General features: G+C 41.2%; 1 protein-coding gene across 2 annotated transcripts in view; it reads left to right on the forward strand.

The window, feature by feature from the left end:
• The first annotated feature begins 558 nt into the window (after window positions 1-558).
• Dnaaf11 (dynein axonemal assembly factor 11) overlaps window positions 559-25,036 on the forward strand; it is a 159,737-nt gene continuing 135,259 nt past the window's right edge. For both annotated transcript variants that reach the window (XM_050144866.1, XM_050144865.1), the window contains exons 1-4: window positions 559-672; window positions 7,582-7,749; window positions 14,037-14,114; window positions 24,341-24,513. In XM_050144866.1, the coding sequence (XP_050000823.1) occupies window positions 663-672; window positions 7,582-7,749; window positions 14,037-14,114; window positions 24,341-24,513 (429 nt within the window). In that variant the 5' untranslated portion in view covers window positions 559-662. The remainder of the gene's footprint in view (window positions 673-7,581; window positions 7,750-14,036; window positions 14,115-24,340; window positions 24,514-25,036) is intronic.

A 25,036-nucleotide genomic window follows, 5' to 3' on the forward strand; every position in this document is an offset into this window, starting at 1 on the left:
ACAAATACTCCTGCCCCCTTTCCCTGGTCCCTTTCCCTGTCTCCCTTCCTCCTTTAGCATGGCATCTTAGCCCATTCTAATACAGATCTCCTCTGCTTCTCTTGAAAAATTACATCTGTCTGAATCAGAAAGCAGCCACTTTAACTTTTCTCTGTGAAAACAGGTGTTTCGGTGTGGTTTGTGCTTAATCCGGGTATCCCCCAGCATGCGGGAATACCGTTCAGCGGGATCCAAATCCAATCTTCCTGGCTCTGCACAAATCAAATACGATTGAGAATAGGCAGAGACCGGGCAGAACACACCGGGGCGGGAGAGGGGCGGCGGCGCGCACAGACCCCCATTAGGAAGTAATAACTCCCTACTATTCTTATTCTTTGATCTGGGCGGGCGACTGTCTTAGTATGACAAAACAGTCCGAGAAGTGCCACAGGTGCGGACAAGGAGCAGGAGTCGGCCAGGATAGGGGCGTTCCACTTCTGACCTCTTTCCCGCTTCTGTTTGGAGGTCAGGAAACTCGGCGTCGCCTGACCTCCTGCGGCCGCCATAGAATTCCGCGTTGCCATGGCTCCCGGGATTGCGTCCAAACGCAGACGCACTGCTGTGAGGGCTGAAGGGAATCCTCCTTCGCTGTATTTCCCTGACCAGTGATCCAGAAAAGCAACATGGGCCTGAGTAAGCCACCCCCCGCCCATTACCCCCTCCCTACTTCCCCCTCCTCCTACGGGCAGGACCAGCAGCCTTCAGGTGCCTAAAGCTGGACCAGGCCCTCTGAGTTCTTGCTCAGGTCCCCTCAAGACCTGTCAGGTCTCGGGCCCACTTAGGACCCTTGAAGCCCTACCATGTCCTCACATTATCACGTAGTTCCCCCTAAATTCTTTCAGGAGCCCTTGGAGTCCTGTCAGGTTCTTTCAAGTTCTTTAGGTCGCAGTCAACTCTCTTCAGGTCTCCTCAGGTTCTACAGGTCCTCTCAGCAGCTGGTCTGTCTGTGAAGTGGGCACCATGGAGAGAGGGAGTTCAGGACGACTTGGTGGGTCATCCTTAGCACACGACTGGTTAGGCTGTAAAGTCCTGGGTCACACCATCTGTTTGCCACCACCTCACCAAGGAAGATAGGGCGCACCGATTCCAGAGCCACGCTTTGACACATACCCTTCCCCATGACCATGCTATGAGCTCTGTATAGGCCTTTGCTCTGGGACTTCACCTTTGAGCCTCAGCTGCCTCACTTCCCCAACAGAGTTTTATTATATAGACTTAGTAAATGTAAAAGTATTTATCTAAAGCTAGTGTCTGCAAGGTGATGGATGAGCAGGTATTTTTAGATTAGATTGAATCATTCCTGTCATCAAGACTTTTTTTGATGCTGAAAAATGGCCAGACATCATGCCAGTTACCATTATTTTTTTTGTTTCTTGATGTCTGATGGTTAAAAATAATATTTTCATATATCATGCCTGGGTTTAGTTAGTGGACTCTGGGAGTGTGAATCCTAACCTAGGACTCCATTATACCCAGAAGCTAGAGTCTGTTGCTCTTTTATGAGCTAGCCTGCTTCTGGTGCTCCCTCAGCTTTCTCTCATCTATAGTTTCAAGATGAAAACCTCTTTATAGCCTTCCATTCCTTTTTTATGGTCTTCACACTTAGCCTTTAATAGTCCATTAGGGTCTCTAATCCTTTGCTTGGCAGTTGTGTTTAGTCAGAACTTCTCAGTGCAACTGCCCTTTAAATGGCATGACCAATAGGTCACACTCACTATTACGTTTCCTTCCACTGATAGTCCATCACTGCTAAAACAAGAGAAATTCTCCACAAATGCACAGCAACTGTGGGCCCAGCACTGCCTGTGCCCCACTAAGTGCCCGTAGTGGTATCTGTGTGTGCAACAGATTTGGATTCAAACCCACATCTTACCTAGCACATGCTTCCGTGGACCACTTTGGGTTTAAAAATAATATCTTCAAATATCATGCCTGGGTTTAGTTAGTGGACCCTGGGAGTGTGAATCCTAACCTAGGACTCCATTATCCTAGGTATCAGTGCTGGGTATCACTGAAAAGGCTGGGCTCCACAAGAAACAGAGTTTTCATGTTTAGCATGCTAGAGATTGATTCTGGGGCATCCTTGGGGAAAGTAGGCAAGAAAGCAAGATTGGACAGGATGGATAATGGAAGCCTAAGATACTCAACCCCAGGGGCTCCTAACTTGGAATGGACCTTCTGATTTGCTCACACTGAGATAAAAGACTGGGCCTCAACAGGCTCTTAACAACAAGTCATCCATTATGGACTTTTGTAAGCGGCCATTAACAGGATTGGGGTGACATTTTTTCAGCTAAGGGAACCGGAAGGAAAGAAGGTGAGCAGCTGAGGATGAGCCACTGGCAGAGCTCCCAGCAGCTGCTGGAATTAATCTGTCAGTTTTGAAGGGGAAATCGGGCAACATATTGTGTTCCCCAAGATGGCCTGGAATGCACTTTCCTCTTTTGTTTGTCTGGCAAACAGCTATACACATTTCAAGGTTCAGGCCTCTCCTCATGCAGCCTCTTCTGACCTCCCTTCTTTGAATCAGTAGTGCAAACCACATTTTCTGAGTTCTTCGGTCCTGGTGCTTTGTGTTTATTAAAATGCCGCAGTTACATCAATAGCCCTTAAAGTTATCACTGAATTAGGGATCAGTATGTATCCTCATGCCCATTAAGTCTGTAAGAAAAAGAAGTGTGTGTTATCTTGGAAATGGTATCTTCTAAACAGAAAAATATTTAGATACTATGAGAGGTAAACTACATATTTGTAATCCTGTGTTTCTATTAAATATCTTTTATTTCATGTATATAATATACATATATGCCCATATGTGTATTTCAAGATGTTTGGAAAATCTGTGAAATCTGCTGGGAACATATTGGTTGATTTTAGTGTAACCCAGGAAGAAAGGTAGAGCTTTTTTTCAAAACATGACATAAACTATAAAGGAATGATCTATATGTGATGGTAGAATGCCAGCCTTTATGTGAGAGGCTGAAGCAGGGGGATTGTCATGAGTTTGAGGCTAGCCTGCACTACATAATGAACTTCAGGCCGCTTAGGCTACAGCATGAGACCCCGAGTCAGGCAAACAAACAAATCCTAAAAGATAAATACTAAATCTTTGGCTTTAGAATTTTGTTAAATTTTACTGAGTACCTTGAAAATTGTGCAGAAGTGAACATATTGGAATGTGCTCTCATAACTCAGAAGCTTTATTCTGTTGCACACAGAACCTCTACCAAGGTTCTGTGGAGTATGTGCGCACGTGTGTGTGTGTGTGTGTGCATGTGTGTACATGTTTGTTTGTATGTGGGAGTGCAGTTGTGTGTATGCCATAAAATGCATATGGAGGTTAGAGGACAGCCTCAGCTGCTGGTCCTCATCTTCCACTTTGTTAAAGATAGGCCATCTTTGCTGCTTGTCAGGCTGGCTGGCCTGTGAGTTTCCATGGCTTTTCTTGTTTACATGCCCCGTCTTGCTGTAGGAACAGATTACAGACTTGTGCTATTTCATTTGAGTTCTAGGGATTCTAATTCAGGTCCTCCTGCTTCCATAACAGTGTTTTACCCACTAATCCATCTTCTCAGGCTGCACAAGGTCATTGTGAAGACATACTTTAAAGAAGTAAGGGGCTGGTTAATCAGTATTAGTTCAATCTTTGATTCCTCAGTGTCGTGCTTTAATGAGATAAGTATGATAGAGCTACTGGTATCCTTCATTGGTTTCTCATTCCTGCAGCCAGACAGGTATTGGTTAGCACCTCCTTGCAGTAGGATATTTTTTAAGTTCTATATGAGTATTCTATTTTTTTACTTGTGGTTTTCTGAATGATACAGCAAAAGCAGCATTTTATGTTTCATGTTCTCTGTGCCATTTGAGCAGCACCATTGCTCTTGAAACTGTTGTGTGATGAGCTTTTAATGCTGCTAAGAATCTGTAAGTCCTAGAATGATCTCCTGTAAGCATAGTACTGTATTATTTGGTGTACGACGTTCTGAAGGTGGGTGACATCGCTGAGACTTAGAAAATGCAAAGTTTAAACTAGGTGGTATGTAAAAATCACAAATTTTCTTCCCATTTAAAGCTGCAAAACACTATAATCTCCATGTACCATGTAGACATGCTTGACATCTCTACATTTCACGCTGATGTTTGCCTTTACAGGAAAGGCAGTATTACACAACAATTTCCCGAGTGCCATAACATAATTTGTCATGTAGCAGTTGGCCTACTATAGACCTATTAAGAATTTTGACTGACTTGATCCTGTGCTTGGAATCACAGTTGCTCTAAGTTGATGAATACAATAACTTATGCTGTCCAGAAGTGAACATTTTACAGTTTCGCCTCCCATCCACCCACTCCAGCTCTTACATTCTGTCTGCCCCTCTTCTGTGATGTTCCCTGAGTCTTGAATGCTCCAGTAGATGGCCTACACCCATGTTCATATGACTTGCACTTATTAGATACAAAGGGTTTATTAACGACAAAAGAAGAAAGATAAAGTAGGGATACTAGAGAGACTTGGAGATGGTGGTAGATGTGTGTGATCAAAATAAAAAAAAATGTATGAAATTTTCAGTGTCTACATAAAAGTGTTAGTTTTTTAAAATAGTTCAGGAAAGGGAGACTAGGAAATTTCAGATGATCACAGTTCTACCTTCCTTTGTGATTCTACACTTTAAATATTTCTAATGTTATACGGTAGTTGCTATTCAGAAACGTTGTTCTGAGCATAGCTGTGGGATCCCTCCTCTCTGTGGGACTGGTTATCCATGCTAAAGGAGCTTCCCTCATTCTGACCATTTAAACTGTTAGTGATTCTTACCATTTTAACTTCTGTGCTTAGAAAATAGGATAAACATAATTTCTTCCTCATGTCTATATCCATGATGCTGAAAGGGAAAATTTGGCAATCACATGCTGACAGTCTGCTTTACTTATATTATAGCACAATGACATGACTTTCTTATATTGTGGGAAATGCAGCAAGAGAAGAAGTTTTTGGTACCAGTAGGAACCTCATCCATGCTCTAAGTCTTCAGGCCTGAAAAAAGTGGCGAAGACTTCGAGCCAACAGAGCTGGAGGAGGCTGTGAAAGCTTTAGCAGCCAGGTTATCTGGGTGGATCATGTAGGGACTCATAGATCACGTGATAATTCAGATGCTGCCAGGGTTCCCGTGAGCGCATTTGACTTGACCATGGGTGGCAACGTTCGGTGTTCAAACTACTTAGGTTATGTATTTATGTGGATACCAAATGAAGCCTTACCAGAATTTGGGGACAAGATAAATAATGGCCCATCAATTTATAAACTAAACTGCTTAATAAAGTACATATTCCTCTTTTGAGAAGTATATTTTCATACAACCCAAAGGATACACTTAATATAACTTTTCAGACTCATGTGGGTTTTTGCTAGAGTGTGGAGGCTCAGGGAGAGCTGGTCCTCTGGTTCATTTCCCTCTTCTCTTCCTTCCCTGTCTGTATCCCCTATTCTTCCTCCACCCCATGCTCACTCAGCCTATACATCCAAGTCATCCATGTGTCTGGCAAATGGATGCTCCCTGAAAGCAGTGTTTATTGGGAATGCAAACACTGTGGCATAGCCCGTTTTGGAAATGGTCCTCCAACATGACTAGTGAGGAGCTTAGGAGCAGGTACGGGACTCCTTGGGTGATGAATCTCATTGTTCCCTCCCTGGGCATGGTCTAAATGGAAGGAGCAATTTCTGGATGGGGACATCTTAGTTCTAACAGCATGGCCTCCAAAAATCCATCCTCTCCTATGGATTTTGTAGTCTAAGTCACAGATACACTATTAGGCACTTGAGAGTCTAGTTAGTAGTGGTGAATAATTCGTATATCTCATTAAAATAGCTCTGATAATATGGGTTATTCCACTCCACCCATAAGTTGCATGCTGGTTGGAGATTACAGATAAAGGTGATGATTTTAGTTTATACAACTGACTTGTTGTAGTCTCAAGTGGGTGGCATTACTTATGCATTGTCTGTTGATTTCAATTATTTAATAAACATGGGGGGCTAAGGGTGTAGATCCATAGGTCACAGGCCTAGTGGCAGATGCCCCAGGTTTGATCCCTACCCCCAAAGGAAAAAAAATACACAGGAACAAGCAAAATAACCCCCCATCTCTGTGTGTGTGTGTGTCCCCAGTAGGAGGGCAAGTTAATATCTCATTTTAATGTTTGGTTACTAGGAATATTTTTGTTGTTGCTGCTGTTGCTTTTCTTTGCTGATCCTTTTACTTAAATAGTGGTGCAAGCTGGCTTCTAAATGAGTAGTGACATTCCATACATAGCGGAGGGATCCAGCAAGCCAGAGCTGCTTAGGCTTCCTCTTTAGGCTTCTTTGCAATTCTCTTGGCCTGTCTTTCCCAGGACTGGCTTTGCAGCCACCTTTCCTTGTCTTCTGAGATGACCCTTAGAGCAGCGTGAGCATTCATCTTGGGTAGTGTTGTAGCCTCTCAACCTGTGTTCCCCTTGCTATTCTAAAGAAGTTCATCTCAACTCCTCTCTCCTCCCATTGGAAGGAGCATAGAGTTCCATACTCTGCAAGTAAGCAATGGAGTTCGTATCTACTCTGTTCTTCGGAATGTGGGATGGAGGTGTGGCAGCTGATAGTGCTGCGAGGGACTTGTCTCAGCTGAGCGAGTCCACACATTCAGGAGCCCGAGGACTCTCCAGAGGCTCTCACTTGCTCATGTAGAAGGTAGTGTCGTTCAGTGGTTAAGAATAAGCGGGCTGCTAAGATGACCACAGGTATGTAATATTTGCCCCATCGTCCCACTTCCAGAGACTGTGACAAGCCATCAGGTGTTTCAGTGTTAGTAAGGAAGTCTTGATTGCTGGTGCAAAAATATGAATACTAAAACAGACCCCTTTCTTCTTTTCTTCCTTCCTTCCTTCCTTCCTTCCTTCCTTCCTTCCTTCCTTCCTTCCTTCTTTCCTTCCTTCTTTCCTTTTTCCTCCAGGAAACACAGCAAGTAAGACCTACTTTATAAATCTGCCATGCAAGATTCAGAATATGGGCTCTTTTTTTCTTTCTCTGAAGTTCTAAATGAGCAATTATTGGTTAAATGATGAGTGGCCTTTCTTATTGGATGGTGGGGAGAGGTTTTTTTTTTTTAATGTTGTGTCTCTTGTCAGGGAGATTGTGACTCAGTTGCCCTGTCTTAGGTCTGATAGTGAATCCAGTTTGGTCTGGTTCCACCAGGAGAGCCTATATTCATATTCTTGTAGCTGTCAACTGTCAATTATTCCTCCATTTATGCATCAAAACTTATATAGATCTTACACATACAAAGACAAATGAGACCTAAGGATTTATTTTGCCTCACATCACAGCTTTGTTCAAACTCCACGAGGTGGGCAGCAAGCAGCATTTGTCTGAAAATTGCTTGGGCCTAAAGAACCAACACATAGCTGCAAAAAAAACAAAACAAAACAAAACAAAACAAAACTCCAGTGTGTTAATAATATAACCCAATGCTGAATAATGGGAATATAATAATGCTGCAAAATTTCTTTCAGTCACAGAAGATCTTATTAGACGGAATGCTGAGCACAATGACTGTGTAATTTTTTCCCTGGAGGAACTTTCCCTGCATCAGCAAGAAATAGAAAGACTAGAACACATCGACAAGTGGTGCCGGGATTTAAAAATTCTGTATCTTCAAAATAACCTCATTGGAAAAATTGGTAAGTCTCATTTATTTGTTCTCATGATGTTTTAACACTTGAGTGGAAGAACTCTGGAAAATAACTGAACAAGAAGGCCACAAGGAAAGAGATGCAATCCCCTCTCAGTAACCGCTTGCAGAATATTTCCCAGGCCTTCCTATGTATAGTTGGCCATGGTGCCATGAGGGATGCTATTATGGAATTGGAAATGGAGTTATGTGTGCACATGATCTCCTACCAGCTTTCAAAAGGAGGTGGATATGAGTCATACATTTGCCATAACTCTATATCTGTAAAACTGGAAAGATCATTTTGAAATTTAAAAGTTCTTGTCATATATATATATATATAGATATATATATATAGGTATATATATATATATACCAATAATATTTTTTGTTAATAAAGATCATAGATGTCCAAGTGTTGACAAATATTCCACCAGGTCCCACATCTATTTAGTCAGAAATAAACACACAGTGGCATACATTAATTATAAACTGATGGACCTATTAGCTCAGGTTTCTTATTAACTCTGATAACTTATATTAGCCCATAATTCTTGTCTGTGTTAGCCATGTGGCTTGGTACCTTTTTTGTCGAGGCAGTCACATCTTGCTTCCCCTATGTCTGGGTGACGACTGCAAACTGCCTCTTTTTCTTCCCAGTATTCTCCTGTTCTCCATGCCCTGCCTATACTTCCTGCCTGGCTACTGGCCAATCAGCATTTATTTAAAATACACGTGACAGGGTACAGACCATTGTCCCATAGAACCCAAGCTTGAAAGAAACCAAGATAACCTTTAGTTGGTGAATGACTTAATCCCTAAAATGAAGTATTATTCAAAGCTTAAAAGAAGTGAGTACATAATCATGAAAATACGTAGAGAAACTCTAAATGTTCACACTAAGAGAAAGCAACCAATATGAAAAAACTAAGCCCACATGAGTCCAACTGTGATGCTCTGGAAAAGGCAGAACCATAGAAACTGAAACAGGATCACTGGTTTCTAGGAGCTAATAGTAATCAAGAACAAATAAGACATAAAGGATAATAGTGGCTACATGTTGTTGTAGTTGCATATTTGTCAAAATACACAGGATGTATCGTACCAAGAGTAAACATGTGGTTGATGGTATGCCAATGTAGGTTTATCAATTATAATGAGTCCACCATCTGGCATAGGATATTTATAAAGTGTTGGGGACAGTAATTTGGGGTTGGGTAGGGAAGGAATGGAGCATATGAGAGCTGTAAGTTTTGCTAAATTTTTCTATAAACATAAGTTTGCTCTGAAAAATAGGAATATGTTTTTAAATGTCTTTGTCAGATTTCTACAGATTATGTTAGCCAGTAATGGCATATTGTTGAGTACAAGGTAGTATGATCAATTTAGTGTATTAAAGTGGTTTTAGTCTAGAATGGAATTGACAGGTAAATGTAGACGTCATGGGAACAAAGATCAAAATGTTGGCATTGTAACTGATTATCTTAGTTACCTTTCTGTTGCTATGAAGAGACACCATGACCAAGGCATCTCATAGAACAAAGAGTTCATTGGGGGCTTTCTTACAGTTTCAGAGGGTTAGTTCATGAGCATTCTGGTGAGGAGTATGGCAGGAGGTAGGCTGGCATGGTGTCAGAGCAGTAGCTGAGAGCTTACATATTGAGACAATAACTACAAGGCAGAGAAAGATAAAGGCATGGGCTTTTAATGTCTCAAAGTCCATTCCCAGTGACACCCTTCCCCCAAAGCCACACCTCCTTTCCCTTCCATTCTTCCCAAACAGTTCCACTAAAGATTAACTATTCAAACCTATGAGCCTATGGTGTATATTCTTATTCAAACCACTAAACCGATCAAGCTCTTTGCAGAACATAGTACAGACTAGTGCATAAATGGACTTGCTAATACTATCCTCAGAATAAACCTCTCAGTTACAGACCAAGCTGGGAACCCAAACTTTCCCCCCAACCAAGTAGGTTCATGCTTTATGGCAGCAGGAAACTGGATCATATGTTCTTTGCAGGACATCCTGGAAGGAAGGAAGGAAGGAAGGAAGGAAGGAAGGAAGGAAGGAAGAAAGAAGACTTAGAATGCCCAGTTTCTTCTTCCAATTTATCCTTTGGATAAATTGATCTTCCCTGTACCTTGTATCCCTCCTTGCCCTAACAATAAATTAAGGGACAGATACAAGGATGAACTACAGAGTCATTTAGTGGGGTCCTGCTTCATGGGGACAAGTGGAGACACAGTTCTTGCTAAAGCAACTCTACCTCAATTGTAAAAGCATGCATAGGCTCTGGCCAAAAGTAGACTTGTCTGTGACCCCTTCCTCTGTCACTTATTTGTGAGCTGTGTGAAAATAAACAAATCAGTTAAACTGACCAAAACTGAGTTAGGGTATTCCTAACACACTGTTAAGACACCTCTTGTGATGAGGGGTGCAGGATGGCATGCGGTGGTTATAAGGATTATTGTGTTTACAATGAAATAAGAGTTTTGTGGTTGATAGCTGCCGGTCTACTAATGTCATTGCTTAGGCCAGGCTGTCTTGGCTAGCCAACCGAAGCCAGAGGCAGAAGGGAAAAGTGAACAGAATGGGAGGGATAGATGGAGTGGGTTGAGATGGAGAGAATGCCACCGCTGGAGTATAGGGGTTAGCTGTGAAGTTATATATAACTTTTCAGGGATGTGCATTGGTTTTCAATAGAGAGCATTTAGCCATGACTGGGGACATTTTGGTTATGGGAGATGTGTGTGTGTGTGTGTGTGTGTGTGTGTGTGTGTGTTGGACTTCTGTAAGCTACTGGCCCTACTCAGAAGAGGCCAGGGACACTATCGCACAGGACAAGAATTATCCAGCTCAAAATGCCAATAATACTGAAACTGAGAAACCCTGGTAACGTGGGTGCCTCTGATTCTGTGGGTAATTGAAAATTGGCACAAGGATTATAAAAAGCCCAGATTTGCATCATTTTAGAAGATTTAGTAAAACTATATATTTCTTCAGATAAATATTCTTGGCATCCTTTGCTTTACCAGGAACTGGAAACTCTGGCACACTGTTCAATTAAAAAGGCGATTAGAGAAAACCACCAGCTTTTATTCATGGGAGCTTTGAAGAACGATGCTAATTGTACAGATCTCAAAGAGTTCCCGAAATTTTAATCTCCACAGCTGGGTCCATCACAATTACTAATTAGTAGCATAGTATTTCAGGCCTTTTCAGAGCTGTGAGAAAGCCTAAATTTTTGCTTCCAAAGTATTCTTAAATTAAACACTTTTAAATTCTAATAATGGGATTTTTCAATGCTGTTCCACCCATGGGTATTTAGGCATGTATTTAGCAAGTAAAAGTACTTCTCCAGGATCCACACATGCTGTCCTGCCGTTGAGGTGGAAGTTTGCAAAGCAACTGTCTTTCCTAGAGCTCCCTGGCTCGCTGGGTGGGACAGATGGACTGTGGGAGGAAGGCTCTGCTTAGCCATGAAGCAAGTGTGAGCCAAGGACCATCTGGGGTTTCACCAAAGTGCAGAGCCTGTGTGTGTGTGGTGGGGGTTAGCCACCGGTGATCAACTCTTCCAACAGCTCCCCTGTGGGCCTTGGAAAGATGGGGGGCTGGGTGGCGCACAAGCTTCTTTCAAGGGTGAAGGGATTTGGTTAACCAGAAGTCTGTGGGCCTGCTTGTGGCAGTTGTTGTCAACAGCTCCCACAACAGTGAGGGCTAGAGCTCTCAAACTCCCTTCAGACTGCTGGAGAGGGCCTATGTAGTTTTACTTACAGTCTTTGTCTTTCTCCTGGCCAGTTTGATTTTCTATCTCTTGGGGTGTTAACTGAGGAAATTCTTCTTGAAAGACTCTTGTGTTGGTTTCTCCTGGGTGACTCCGGGGTCCGAGGCCCACACAAATAACAAGGGCAGGAGGAAGAGCTCTTTGCCTAGCAGGTGTCCCACTGTGGATGGCAACTTTAACAGGAATGCCTGGGTATCTCTATCCAGGTTGCAGACAAGACACTCTGCCGCTTCTGATTCTTGGCACACAGAAACCTCCAAATATGTTGACTAATGAGTGCTCAGATGTTGCTAGAGACCCTTTTGTAAACAACAGTACTACTTGAATAATTACTGAGAGAAGCCTACTTCATATTTAGGGTCTCATCTTAAAAATGAGTGGGTTTGAGGCCCTGAGAAATGTTCTCAGATCTATGAGGCTATATCTATGACTTAAGCTTAGATGAACTCTGGATAGTGCTTAGTGCAGTGATAGTAAGTCATGTTTGCTATTCATAATATCTCTAAGAATGTGGGAGAGCAGCATCGCTTAGACAAGGCTACCCAAATGTGCATGTCTTCACAGGGATGCCGCCTTTCTTTTTGTCTAAAGGAATTGTTCTTTTAAGGGACAGTGCAATGATTTAGCGCACAGCTCTGGAATCAAAGTCTTTTGGCTCTATCATTTAATTTTGGACATGTGCGTTAATTTCTGTATATTAGCATTCTCATTTGAACAAAGGAGATATCAATAATTTTTACTTCATGTAATTTTTGTTAGGATCAAGTGAGAAAACATATAGCCCAGGAGATGCTCAGTATGTAAGATGCTTGCCTCCAAGCATGATGACCTGGGTTCAGACTCCAGGATGCACATGGGGTGGAAGAGATTCAACTGCCACAAGTTGTTTGATGCCCAAACATCCCATGGCAATTCATCCATACTCATATATATGTACAAAATACATAAATGTAATTAAATGGCTTTTACAATGTAATATAGGTGATAAGGCTAGGATATAATATGGTATATACAAAATAGTGGTGCCTTATTATCAGCTGTTTTTAGAGACAATTATTCAACAGCAATTCCTTGGCCAGCTAGCTCATACTTGTTTTCTCTGAGTAGCCTTCCAGACTTCTTTAAAAACACAATCTTATGTTAGGTTAATTTTGGCTTTAAGTAAAGGAAATCCCATTTCCCATGGCTTAACAGTAAGGAAACCTATTCTGTCCTACCATAGGTCAAGATAAAGTGGACTTCAGAAGCAGTGGATCCCTTTTCTCTATTCTCCCACCACAGGGTAGATGTTAAGTAAAGGAGGTTCCCTCATGACCAGGTTTGAGTACTGTCGGGAAGAAGAATTCTCTCCTTGTTACCATCTTGTGGTAAAAGAGACAGGCGGCTCCAAAATAAAGAGGATTAAGTTTTTGCCTAACTGGCTATGGATACTTGTGATGTACATCCTTTCTGCAGCATATAGCTGCCAGGAGATGCTGTGCAGTTGATTTAACTCTAAGTTCTGTTGCCTTCAAAACAGAGCAGGAGATATTGAGTACTATACACTGCCCAGCTTTCTTAATATATCCCAGTGGAGTTGGAGATGGGTAGAGACATGAACAGACATTGGCACTCTTAAGAAGAAGGGAGGAAGAGAGGAAAACTGCAGACAACCTAGTGTGGCTCCTGCACCATCCCGGACTGCAATGGGGCAAGGGCCTGGGGATTAAAAAGCACACAGAGACATGGGTCACTCTTGAAGCAAGAATGCCAATTTTATTGTGTTCCAGAGCAGCTTATATAGTGCTCTCCTTGAACAGTGGCCACGCCCTAGCTCTCATAATTTTCTACTGCAAGCCCACCAGAAACCACTTCCTTGTTATCAGGAACTCATGAGTGTTTTGTGCTCAGAGCAGCTGCAAGCACAGGTAAACAAGTTGTTAACTCCGTCAGGCAAGAGGTCCTAGAAAGTTCAGGGTCTGGTCTGTAGCCCCTAACACCCTAGTATCTGTTGTGCTGACTAGTTTTATGTCAACTTGATACAAGCTAGAGTCAATTGGGAAGAGGAAACCTCAGCTGAGAAAATTCCCCCACCTAATTTGTCTGTGGAAAAGACAAAAATGCATTTTTTTTTGACTGATGATGATGTGGGAGGGCCTAGATCACTATAGGTGGTGACAAGCCTGGGTAGGTGGCCCTGGATGCTATAAGATAGCAAGCAAAGCCAGCCATGGGAAACAGCTCAGTATGGCTTCTTCAGCTTCCACCTTTAATTTTATGCCTTGAGATGCTGCCCTGATTTCCCTCAATGTTGGGCTGTTATCTGGACATATAAGAAGAAACAAACATATTCCTCCCCAGGTTGCTTTTGGTCATGGTGATTTAGCACTGCAATAGAAACCCCGACTAAGATAGTGAAGATCTGAAAAGCTGCAGCCACATGCTCCTTTTGTTTCTCTGTATTATTTTCATATGTTATGAAATGGTCTTCTCTCTTGAAGGTAAATTAATTATATTATTTCTATTTCAGAAAATGTTAGCAAACTCAAGAAACTTGAATATTTGAATTTAGCACTAAACAACATTGAAAGAATTGAAAATTTGGAAGGTAAGAATTTTCCTGTTTTGTTTATGAGATAAATAAAAACTTGAAAGCTGCTTTACACAGTATTGTAGATACAAAAGAGTAGATTTTAAAATTATATTTTACCCAAATCTTGCTCATCTCAGTTTTTATAGAAATGCAAGCAGTAAAGTGCTATGTAAATTCAAAGCCAGAAATATACTTCACTTCACCCCTCCCCTAGGTTGGTCTCCCCATTAGAAGTAGCTGTCAAACCCCAGTAAGAGTCCCCAGAACCCATAACATTGAATGAGAGAACCAGTCCTATAAGCTGTTCTTTGACATCCACATGCACTTGCACGCACATGCACACACACATGCACATGTACACACATGCACATGCACACACACACCAAAAACATGTTAAGAATAATATGGAAACATGATCTGGTAGAAAACAAAACAAGAGAGAAACGTGTCACATATTCCAAGATGTCAACTGCAGCTACTTCTTGGAAAATACATTGTTATCTTAATATGCAAGCATAGGGATCTGAGGCAATGGAATGTCATAAATATAGAGGGGGCTAGTTAAGCATTTGTCCACAGATGGATATTTGAGGATTCCTGTGCTTTGCTAAAATAAGCTGGCGACAGTGCGCACCCTTCTTCAGCCACTCTTTGAGCATGCCCCCCCCCCACCTCCGGGTTTTATTTAGACTTGAAATTCCTAGGCTTAAATATGCAAATTTCGAAATACACTGCCAAGTTTTCGTCTGAAGGATTGCATCAACTTCTCTTTGCACCTGCTGGTCCACATGAGTGTCATTTCTGTACGTCTTTGTGAAAGCCTCCCGCACACCGGAATACACATGGGAATATTGTGCTGTTCATCACTGTTTGCTTTCAGCTTCTTTGCTACCATGTTCAGACACTTACAGAATGTTGACATTTCTTCTTAGGTGAATTCTAACATGTTGCCTATGTGTTAGCGTATTTTTTTTGATTGATTTGCCATTTTGGAAAGTGTACTCTCACATATTCCGAAACTTAAACTCTTGCCACACGACACAGCTATTTTCCTTTTGGTACCACTTTTTCATGTTTTTCAGTTATGATACTGGTATGCAGAAGTTTTATACTATAATATACTAAGCTATCAACCTCCTCTTTTATCGTTTCTAAATACAGGCTATTTTGTGTTGAGTTCTACTTTCAATGACTTAATCTTTCACACTTATCCTCTCTAATCCATCTCAAGTTTGCCATGTATGCTAAATCAGAAAATACTGTTTTCTCAAAATGCATCATGGTTGAAGTACTTGGACCATTCTTTTAAAACTGAAATACAAATTACATGCCATGAAATTTACCAGTGTGAATGCACACATCATCAGGGGTTGATACATTTCTATTTTCCATGGAACATGGAACATTTTTCCATGGAAAAAAAAACCTCACTTCATTTAGTGTGTAGTGCACATGGGGGCCCCACCTTACCTGCTGATGACAGATCGAGGATCAGATCACCATCATGAACACATGTGTTTTAATGACCTCAACTCTCTTCTGCATCACTGCAGACAAATTTTCTACCTCTGAATATTTCTACGGGACATTATTGACTTTGACCTTACAAATCCCAAACATAGACATTTGGGCCCTTGCTTCTTTGATAGGTGGTAGGGAGGGAATTCTTCTGTGTGGCCCCCGTTGACTTTCTATATATCTACTGCTGGTCCACACTGCTTGGTTTTCCCTGTCCATGCTTTTCAACTGCCAACCTTGTTATGGTAATAGACTGTGTATTGGGACTGAGTTTCTTGAATGACAGACATTTGCCATCAACTCCCCAGTTAAGGCCCTCTATGGTCCAGTGTCTGAGCTAGTGTGGATCATGAAGCTCTCTTAGCCTTTTGTCTGTGGCTCTTCCTGAATTTGTGAAGGCATCATTTTAGTCAGGTGGAATCCGTCTTGTTTCTTGCATTTAGTAGTCATTGCCTCCAGTAGATTGAAATCCTATCTGTAAAGCAGTGGAATCAACTCTCTGCCTCCACCAGAAGGAGTATCTCTCTTCAATGGTAATTTGGGGGGCAAGATTGGAGTAGTTCTTCCATGATTCCAGTTCCCTGTGCAAGGCATCCTGGGCCAGAGCACCAAGTAACCCACACAGTGGCTTGTAGCCCTGGAGTTTACCCCTGTGCCTGCAAAAGCTCCATCCACATCAGCTGACAGGCTGGTTCTGATAGTTTCATATGAATTTGAGCTACTCCCCAGTGTCTCCATTTCAACCCAAAAGTTGTATTTCATGTTTTCCTGTGTGGTAGATTTTCTGTTGACAAAATCTGAGTTTTTGTTTAGTAGTAAAAAAATATTTCAAAGGGTGGTTTTCCAGATGAAGAATTCTTAACATTTTTCCTTTCTCCCTTGCTCCTTTTTCTTTGTTCTTCCTTCTCTCTTATCTTCTGACATCCTTCCTTTCTCTGTCTCTCTAATTATCTCTATCTCATTCTCATGACCTTTAGCGTATTAATTGGATTTGATTATACTCAGCTGACATTCCATGCCTCTTAAGCTTCATGTCTATTTAAACTAGTTCGTCTTTTTATTCTGCAGTCTTGAGACATCTCACCAGATTTAAATCCCAGAATAATTATGCTATGTTAATTCTTCCTCATTCTAGAATTCATTTCATTTGCAATTAACCCTTTGATGTGGCCACGGTTTTCATCCTTCTTTCTCACTCCTGTATTGATGATCGCCGTTTTCCTGTAGCGCTGTTGTTATTGGATGGATGAAGTACCATCTCACACATGTGTGGTTGCAGTTAGAATTCTGATTTAAATTCTTTCCATTCTCCAAATGCCTTGTCTTTATTGATGTGTTCTAATCTGGGCTGTTTTCTTTTGGTGGTAACTCAATGGCCCACAGTAATCACAGAGCATCAGGTGTGTTCAGTGGCTGGCGTGGGCTTGCAGTTGTGAGCTTCGGTTTCCCCAGTCAACCTTTCTTCTGCATGGCAGGGCTGTGTGTCCTCTGAGTGGGTGGAGCATGCTGACTAGCAGCTTTGCTGCCGAGTGAGGGGCGTGGAGCAGAGGCAGGCAGGCTGCTCTGCCAGCCCACTCCCATCTGTCAATAGCTAAATTGGGAGGATTTCACTTAGGACACAGTGGATCTAGTCTCTTTGCCTCCCCATGTAGAATGGGTATTTCAGTGACGTATCTACAGACATAAATATACATTGTTCCTTTTGAATTTTTAATCTTCAAAACCTAGAAATTGCCCTTATCAAATCCCCAAACCCAGTGAGTGTATCAGTGATGAGATTCAGAGTACCGTCAGTGTCTTCTTGTTTTAGAAGCGTAGACATGACTCTTTCTCAGTACACAACAGCTCTGTCACGGTTAGCTTTCGGTCAAACAAAGTGACAACAGTTACTCAGCATGCATGCTTATGGTAATAAAATGTTAATGTAAATGTCAGAAATGACAACTTCATGTCAACTCTCACTTTTTGGAATTATCCAGGGCTTGTTTTTGTTGAGAAACTGGTACAGGACTGGGAACTTCCCTTTTAACAGATGTCCTGATCATCCACCACTAGAGGGCAACAATGCTGCTATTGTGTTTCGAACTTTGCAAAAGGCTGTCAGTGGTCCACCCCCCTGGACAGGTGCTCCCTTCCATACTGTGCCTTCCAGCTCTAATGTGGAGGAACTGGGTACAGGCTAGTTTGAGGACATGCATCTCGAGATCAGGGATGTGTAAAGAGAGAAAGAGGATTATCTTTTTGTTTGTTTGTTTGTTTACTTTGAAGGGCTAGAAGTGAGAGAAGAGGAAGATGGACGTATATGTTCAATCCATCTGCTGTAGTACATCTCAATTTGATTTTAAAAAGGAAATGGGCACCTTTATACCCTCTCTCCTTTTTACCTAGATGGCAAAGAAGAGGAGGGGGAGCAGGGAGGGGAAATCAAAGCAAAGAAACATGACTCTATTTTTCTTAGCCCTCTTTTCTATGTTTAGGATTTACCAGGGTAGAATGAAGAGCCCGTTCCTCCTCCCGCAGAACCATCCTGCCCTAACCTGAAGGGATTGGAAGGGTACTGTGTTCAAGCTACCTCCCCACCTATGACAATCATCTTATTAATTTCAGTGACCTTAGATCCCTGGGGTCAGTAGCTGGCCCTTTTCAGGATAGAAGACAAAGGGTAAAGGAGAGAACAGTTGCCTTGGCAGGGAAGACTTGGTCAAGTTTGGGCACCTAAGACCATGCTCATCTCCAGTGTGGAAAACATGTTTAACTTTTTTATGTTTAGGTCAAATATAAGCAAAATGAAGTTATTTTTTTTTAAAAAAACTATTATGAACACATAGAGAATCATGAGTCATCCATCCATAAAACTGTAGCAAATCCCCAGACCATGAAATTTTTTATCTTGTTGGAGTCTTGGAAATCAGCTTTTTCTTACATAATAGAAAGATACCTCTAAATGTTTTTTACAGAACCTTCCAAAGTTAGTGTAATACCAACCATCAACACAATGCAAAATTCTTACCTCACAGGTAGCAAGAGATTGTTTATTCTGGGCCAAGTAGGAGTGACTGTGACCTAGAAATAACCTAAAAAGTGTCCAACATGGAAGCTTACATGAACTTCTATAATCATTGAATAAATTAAGGCACTTATCAAATGCGTTAGTGGGGACATCAGGTCAGTGGGTCAGAGCAAAGCAGGGTAAAACATGCCCCATGCCATAGGCGTCAGTGCGTCAGACACAGAAGGTGAGTGCCAAATGGCTTTAAAGGGGCTAGATATAGATGAGACAACTAGGCTTTGTATCTATACTGCTCCAGGTGATGATGATGAAGGTGATGATGGTGATGATGAATGTGATAATTCATCATGATGGTGATGATGATGATAGTGATGGTAATGATGAAGGTGGCGATGATTCATGATGATGATGGTGATGATGATAGTGATGGTGATGATGATTAATGATGATGATAATGATGAAGGTGGTGATGATTAATGATGGTGATGATGATGGTCTTTGTAAAGGAGCTAACATATCAGGTCAGCATTGCTTTTAAGGAAGGCAGATCTGAGTTCAAGCCCCAGTTCAGCCATTTAGGAACTGTGAAAACATGGGTAATAGTTTGTTTCATATACATTAGAGATCCAGTTACCCAATGCAGTGAAAAAATAAACTAAACACAACTTCATATCTCCATAGACCACCTTGCTCCAACAGTTTTACGAGTCAGAATTTCAGGGCACATGACTGTTGATTCCTTTCTTAACTTCTCACCAGCTAGAACTCTGATAGTTCAGTGTGACTATGAGGTCAGTGTTTTCATCTGGCTTCTGAGTCTCCTAGAGCAATTGTTCTAAGAGCAAGCTTTAATGTATTATTTTTTCTGCATTTTAACTGGAATATAAAAGCTGTGCATACCTAGGTGTTGAAATATGAGCGGCGGGGCTGCGTCCCCAACACCCCGGCCGCTTGGCTAGCTCATGCCCGAAATAACAACACACAAACTGTGTTCATTTAAGAACTGCTTGGCCCATGAACTCTAACCCTTACAGGCTAATTCTCGCACCTGGACTAGCCCATTTCTAATAATGTGTGTAAGCACCCCAAGGTGCGCTTACCGGGAAGATTCTAGCCTACGTCCATCATGGTGTCTCTGCTCCAGAGCAGAGCTGTCGGTCCCTCTGGAAGCAGAGCAGAGTCTGACCTCACTTCCTCTTCCGCCCAGAATTCTATTCTGTTTACTCCTCCCATCTATCTTTTAACCTATCAGGGCCAGCAGTTTCTTTATTGCTCAGCCAATGAAATCAACAGATTGATATATGACACTCCCACATCACCTAGGAAGTACCAAGTCATACTTATTCATGTGTACATTGTATGCATTGGTAAGCATCCTAGTACTCTGGGAGACCCTATGAGCTTCTGACTCAGCTTTGGGAGATGTATAACTTCATTATTGCTGCAGTCTATCAGCTAGAAGTCTCTGAGATCAAGCCAGGTACAGGCAGAGTGAACAGAACTAGATGCCAGCTCCCATGGAATGGCCTGAGTGCACATGAAGATGGCAACATCATGGAGTCAAGTGCCACCATTATCAATCTGACCTTAAATAGTGATCATCATAATCTCTTGCTCATTAGGCATGGTGTTGGGATTGAATAAGATATTGTCATATAGGTAGCAAGCACATTATATGCCTATAAAACATATTTTCATTGTGTGTGTCCACATTGAGTATGTGGACTCGTGTGCATGGAGATCAATGGAGAACATCAAATACCCTTGTTTGTTGTTCTTTATTGAGATGGGAATTTCTATTAAACCAGGAGCTTGCCATTTTATAGTTAGGCCAATTGGTGAGTAAGATCAAGCAATCCTCCTGTCCCCACTCCATAGGACTTGGTTACAGGTATGCATGTGTGCCTATGCTTAGCTTTGTTTGTGGGTTCTGGGGATCAAAAAACACAGGTCCCTCATACACTTAAGCTATCTTCTCAGCTTATGTTAAGTATAAAAAGTAATTTCATTGTGGCATTTCAATATAGTACACTTTGATCATCCTTGTCTTCTCTTGTAGCAGGGTATCAGAGAAAATCTTAGAAACTGTGTCTTAGCTTTCTGTAATTTTCTGCTATTTATATATAAAATACCAGACAGAGTCATATTGCAAATTTTTGTAATAAAGAATAGTTTACTCTCACTTCTACCACTACCATAACCACTTGTCCATGACTGTTTTCCCACCTGTCATGGAACTACCACAATACATAGACAGTGTCAAATTTTAGTTCTTTTCACTTTGATCATTGGCTCCCCCGTGTTGTGATACAGATTTCATAACCATAATTCTTAATGCTTTTTTGGGTAATAGTGGAGTGAAAAGATACAATAGAGTTTAACTAGTTTTAAAAAGTTGTATGTATGTGTCTATGCATAGTAATATATATGTGTGGGAGACTTTGTCTATGTGTTCATGTGTGGAGGCCAAAGGTAAACATCCAGACCTTCCTCTGTTCTGCCTCTTCTCTTCTGTTCTCTTCTGTTCTCTCTCTCCTCTCATCTCCTTTCCATTCCTTTCCTCTTCCCCTTTCTTCCCCTATTCTTCCCTTTTTCTTCTTTTCCCTCTACTCCCCTCCTCTTCTCTATTTGAGGTGGGATTTGCCATTGAACCCTGGGCTTGCCATTAGACTAGACTGGCTAGCTAGTGAGACCCAGTATCTACCTGGCCCTACCCTACCTCCTGTACTGGAATTACAAATGAATGCTGCTGTGCCCAGATTTCATGTGTGTTCTGGGCATGTGCACTCAGATCCTCATGGTTATTCAACAAGTATTTTATACGCTGGACCATCTCTCAGCCATGTTTAATCACTTTTATAAACTAAACATGTGGCTAATTTTAATTTAAATGTGATGATGTATTTTATGCAATGTATTTACTGACTGTCACATCACATCCAACAGTAATAGTCATCTATGGCACAGAACGAATGTGATGTGCACTCAGCCTTGTCAGGTCTCTTTCCCCAGTTGCCCCATTATCTTTAAGGTTGTATTTTCCTTAATTTTCATCTGGCTAACTAATAATCTCTGTGGCTTCCAACCTGCTCGGTTACTCATTATCCCCCCCTTTTTGTCTTCATCATTCTCTTTACACCTTGCCCCTCTTGCTTCCCCCATTGTTGTCAAATGTTTCTTAACCTTTTATATTATGTTAAGGAGCTTCTTGTATGTAGTAGACAAAGCCATTTTGTGGTAATCTGAAAGAAAATGGCTCCCAAAGGAGTGGCACTGTTGAAAGGTGTAGTTTTTTTGGAGTAGGTATGGCCTTGTGGAGGAAGTGTGCCACTGTGGATGTGAGCTTTGAGGTCTCATATATACTTAAGGTACATCCAGTATCTAAGTTACTTTCTATTGCCTGCAAGATGTAGAACTCTCAGCTCCTTCTCCAGCATCATGTCTGCCTGCCACAATATCCCACCATAATGATAACAGACTAAATATTTGAAAATGTAAGCCACCCCATTAAATATTTCCCTTTATAAGAGTTGCAGTGGTCATGGTATTTCTTCATAGCAATGGAAACCCTAACTAACTAAGACAAGTTTAAGACAGTTTCCCAATGCCCAAGGAACTCAGATTATAATAGAAAAAGCTAAGTTATAAGTATTCAATTACAGCACAAGAAAATATCAGAAAAGACAAAAGTTGTACAGAAAATTAAAACAGAGAATGTCTAAATGTCGCAGAAAGAACCAAAGGACAGTCAGTATCTAATTTGTCACTCTACTGTACAGTTCCTACATTTTTGGTTATTAAGCAATTGATGGGAAGAGATTAGGTGACATTATGTGAATATTCTATTCCTCATCATTCTTTTATGTGTTGGCTTTAATATATTCATTAATGATCCTGCAATTCTATTATTCTCTATTTGTTGGATGACATTATACTTTAAGCAAGAACTTCACCTTCTCTTCCACTTTATATTTTTCTGTGTACATGGATCCTTGCCTTATTCAGTAGATTATGTCATTGTGTTAATTCAGTAGATTGGGGTTATATTTTTTTATATTATAGTTTGATGTTCACATGGTTCCAAGCATGGCCATCGCAGTCCCTTCCAAACAGACAAATAATGTCCTCATGGGCTCTTCAGTCTCTGAACAAATCCTTGCTTTGTGGCATGTCAAGATGTTGGCTTCTCTCTGTCATTTATCTCCTTTATCTCCTTTTCCCTTTTTACATATGCTTGTTATGAATGGGATTAGAAGATTATTTTCATATTTTATACAAAAGTTAGTAGGAACCAAAATTAGAGTGCTCATAGTAGTTTAGTAGAAAGGAAATATATGAGAAAAATGAGAAGGGGAGTTATTCTCATTAGTGGTATAGCCACTGGCAAGCTGTCCTTGCTACAATAAATGACTTCCTATCCAGGTCAAGATGGGTTCAAGGGCTAAACTCAAGGAAAGGTGAATGGAAGGGGTGGGAAAAGAAACTGTCATATAATAATTCAGTTTCATTATACAACATTGAGAAGTAAGGTCATTCATCAAATGTGACAAGATTGCAGAACTATGAACCAATCTGAACTTAATTCATTATGCTGACATACCCAAGTTTACTTCAAGTTAATTATCTACTGGAAAACAACAGAAAAACAGTACAATCAAAAAGCATAGGGGTTACCACATCTAGGCCCACACCTCTAATGGAAACCTCCTCTTCCCATAGAGCTCAGGTTAGCATCCTGAACTTCAGGTAAGATTGTACACCAACCCTGCCCATGCCTTTCCAACAAAACGCCAACTCCTCCTCTTCTCATTGTCACTATATCCTGGCCTACACCCCTGGCAGAATCTTTCCACCCCATCAGAGCCAGGCCAGAATCCTGATCCCCAGAGAACGGTTCAGCATTCTGAACCCCAGAGACCAGGCCAGCTCCATGAAAATCAGGTAGAAGCCTCTCACCCCATCAGAAGTCAAGCCACTATCTCAGCCCCAGAGGACCCCCTGGCCAGATCAGAAGCCATGCACATACACAGCTAGAACTTCAGCTCCAAACTCAGGCAACAGCCTCCTGCTGAACTAGAGGCCAAAAACTGGAAAACCTAAAAGAAATGGACTGATTTCTTGATAGATACCACTTGCCAATGTGAAATCAAGATCAGATAAACAACTCAAATAGAACAATAACCCCCAAGGAAATAGAAGCAGTTGTTAAAAGGCCCCCCCCACACACAAAATACTTGGGGCCAGATGGTTTTAAAGCAGAATTCTACCAGATTTACGAAGAATTGCTAATACCAATACTGTTAAAATTATTCCACAAAATAGAAACAGAAATTACCAAATTCTTTCTACGAGGCCACAGTCACCCTGATATCTAAACCACACAAAGACTCAACACAGAAAAAGAATTAGAGTCTAATTTCACTCATGACCATTGATGCAAAAATACTCAATAAAATACTGGCAGAAAAAATCCAAGAAAACATCAAAAATATATCCACCATGACTAAGTAGGCTTCATCCCAGAGATGCCATAATGCTTTAGTTTATGAGATTTAGTTGAGATTTCTGAAAAGTTATTCATTGGCAAGCAATGCAAATAATCAGAAGATTAAAAATATAGCATCGCTTCCATCTATTATTTGCTATTGCACAAATTTATTTCTATAGCCATTTTCTCTTTTTTTCTTTTCTCTCTTTCTTCTTATCTTGACAGGATGTGAGTGGCTGACAAAACTTGACTTAACTGTAAATTTTATTGGCGAACTGAGCAGCGTTAAAACCCTGAAGCACAACATCCACCTGAAGGAGCTCTTCCTCATGGGCAACCCGTGTGCTGATTTTGATGGCTACAGGCAGTTTGTGGTGGTGACCTTACAACAGCTAAAGGTATGCTTAGAGTAAAGGTGCAAAGAAAAAGAAAAAAAGAAAGAAAAAAGATGGCAGGAAATGCAGAGAAATATAAGAAGAAGCAACCACAGTAATTCCTGTTTTTTTTTTTTTTTCCCCTGGAGTTGTTAGGGGAAATTTATTGCTTCAGAGACGGGAATAAGATCTACAGAATAAGATCACATTCTTTGTTTTCTAAACCTTTGTCATTGTTTTTGAAACATTAACAAAATTTGAAAAAGTAAGTCATATATTTTGCCACTGTCTCATTAAAGCACAGAATGTAGTAGCCACTTATTGACCAGTTGTTTCATCCTTTGAAGTATACCCCCATCTTTCCTAATATGTCACCACTGCAATTCCAGCACCTGAGAGGCAAAGAAGCAGAGGGAGAAGGTTCAAGGCCAACCTGGTCTACACAGTGAATTCAAAACTAGCCAAGGCTACGTAATGAGACCTGCCTTAAAACAGCAACAACCAGTCAAACCAAAGTAGACAGGTTGTCATGCCTCAATCTCAAGAT

The sequence above is a fragment of the Alexandromys fortis genome, unplaced genomic scaffold, assembly GCF_014885135.2.
Source record: "Alexandromys fortis isolate MF-2015 unplaced genomic scaffold, M_Fortis_MF-2015_v1.1 scaffold_2_1_26212458, whole genome shotgun sequence".
In the NCBI taxonomy this organism is placed as follows: Eukaryota; Metazoa; Chordata; class Mammalia; order Rodentia; family Cricetidae; genus Alexandromys; species Alexandromys fortis.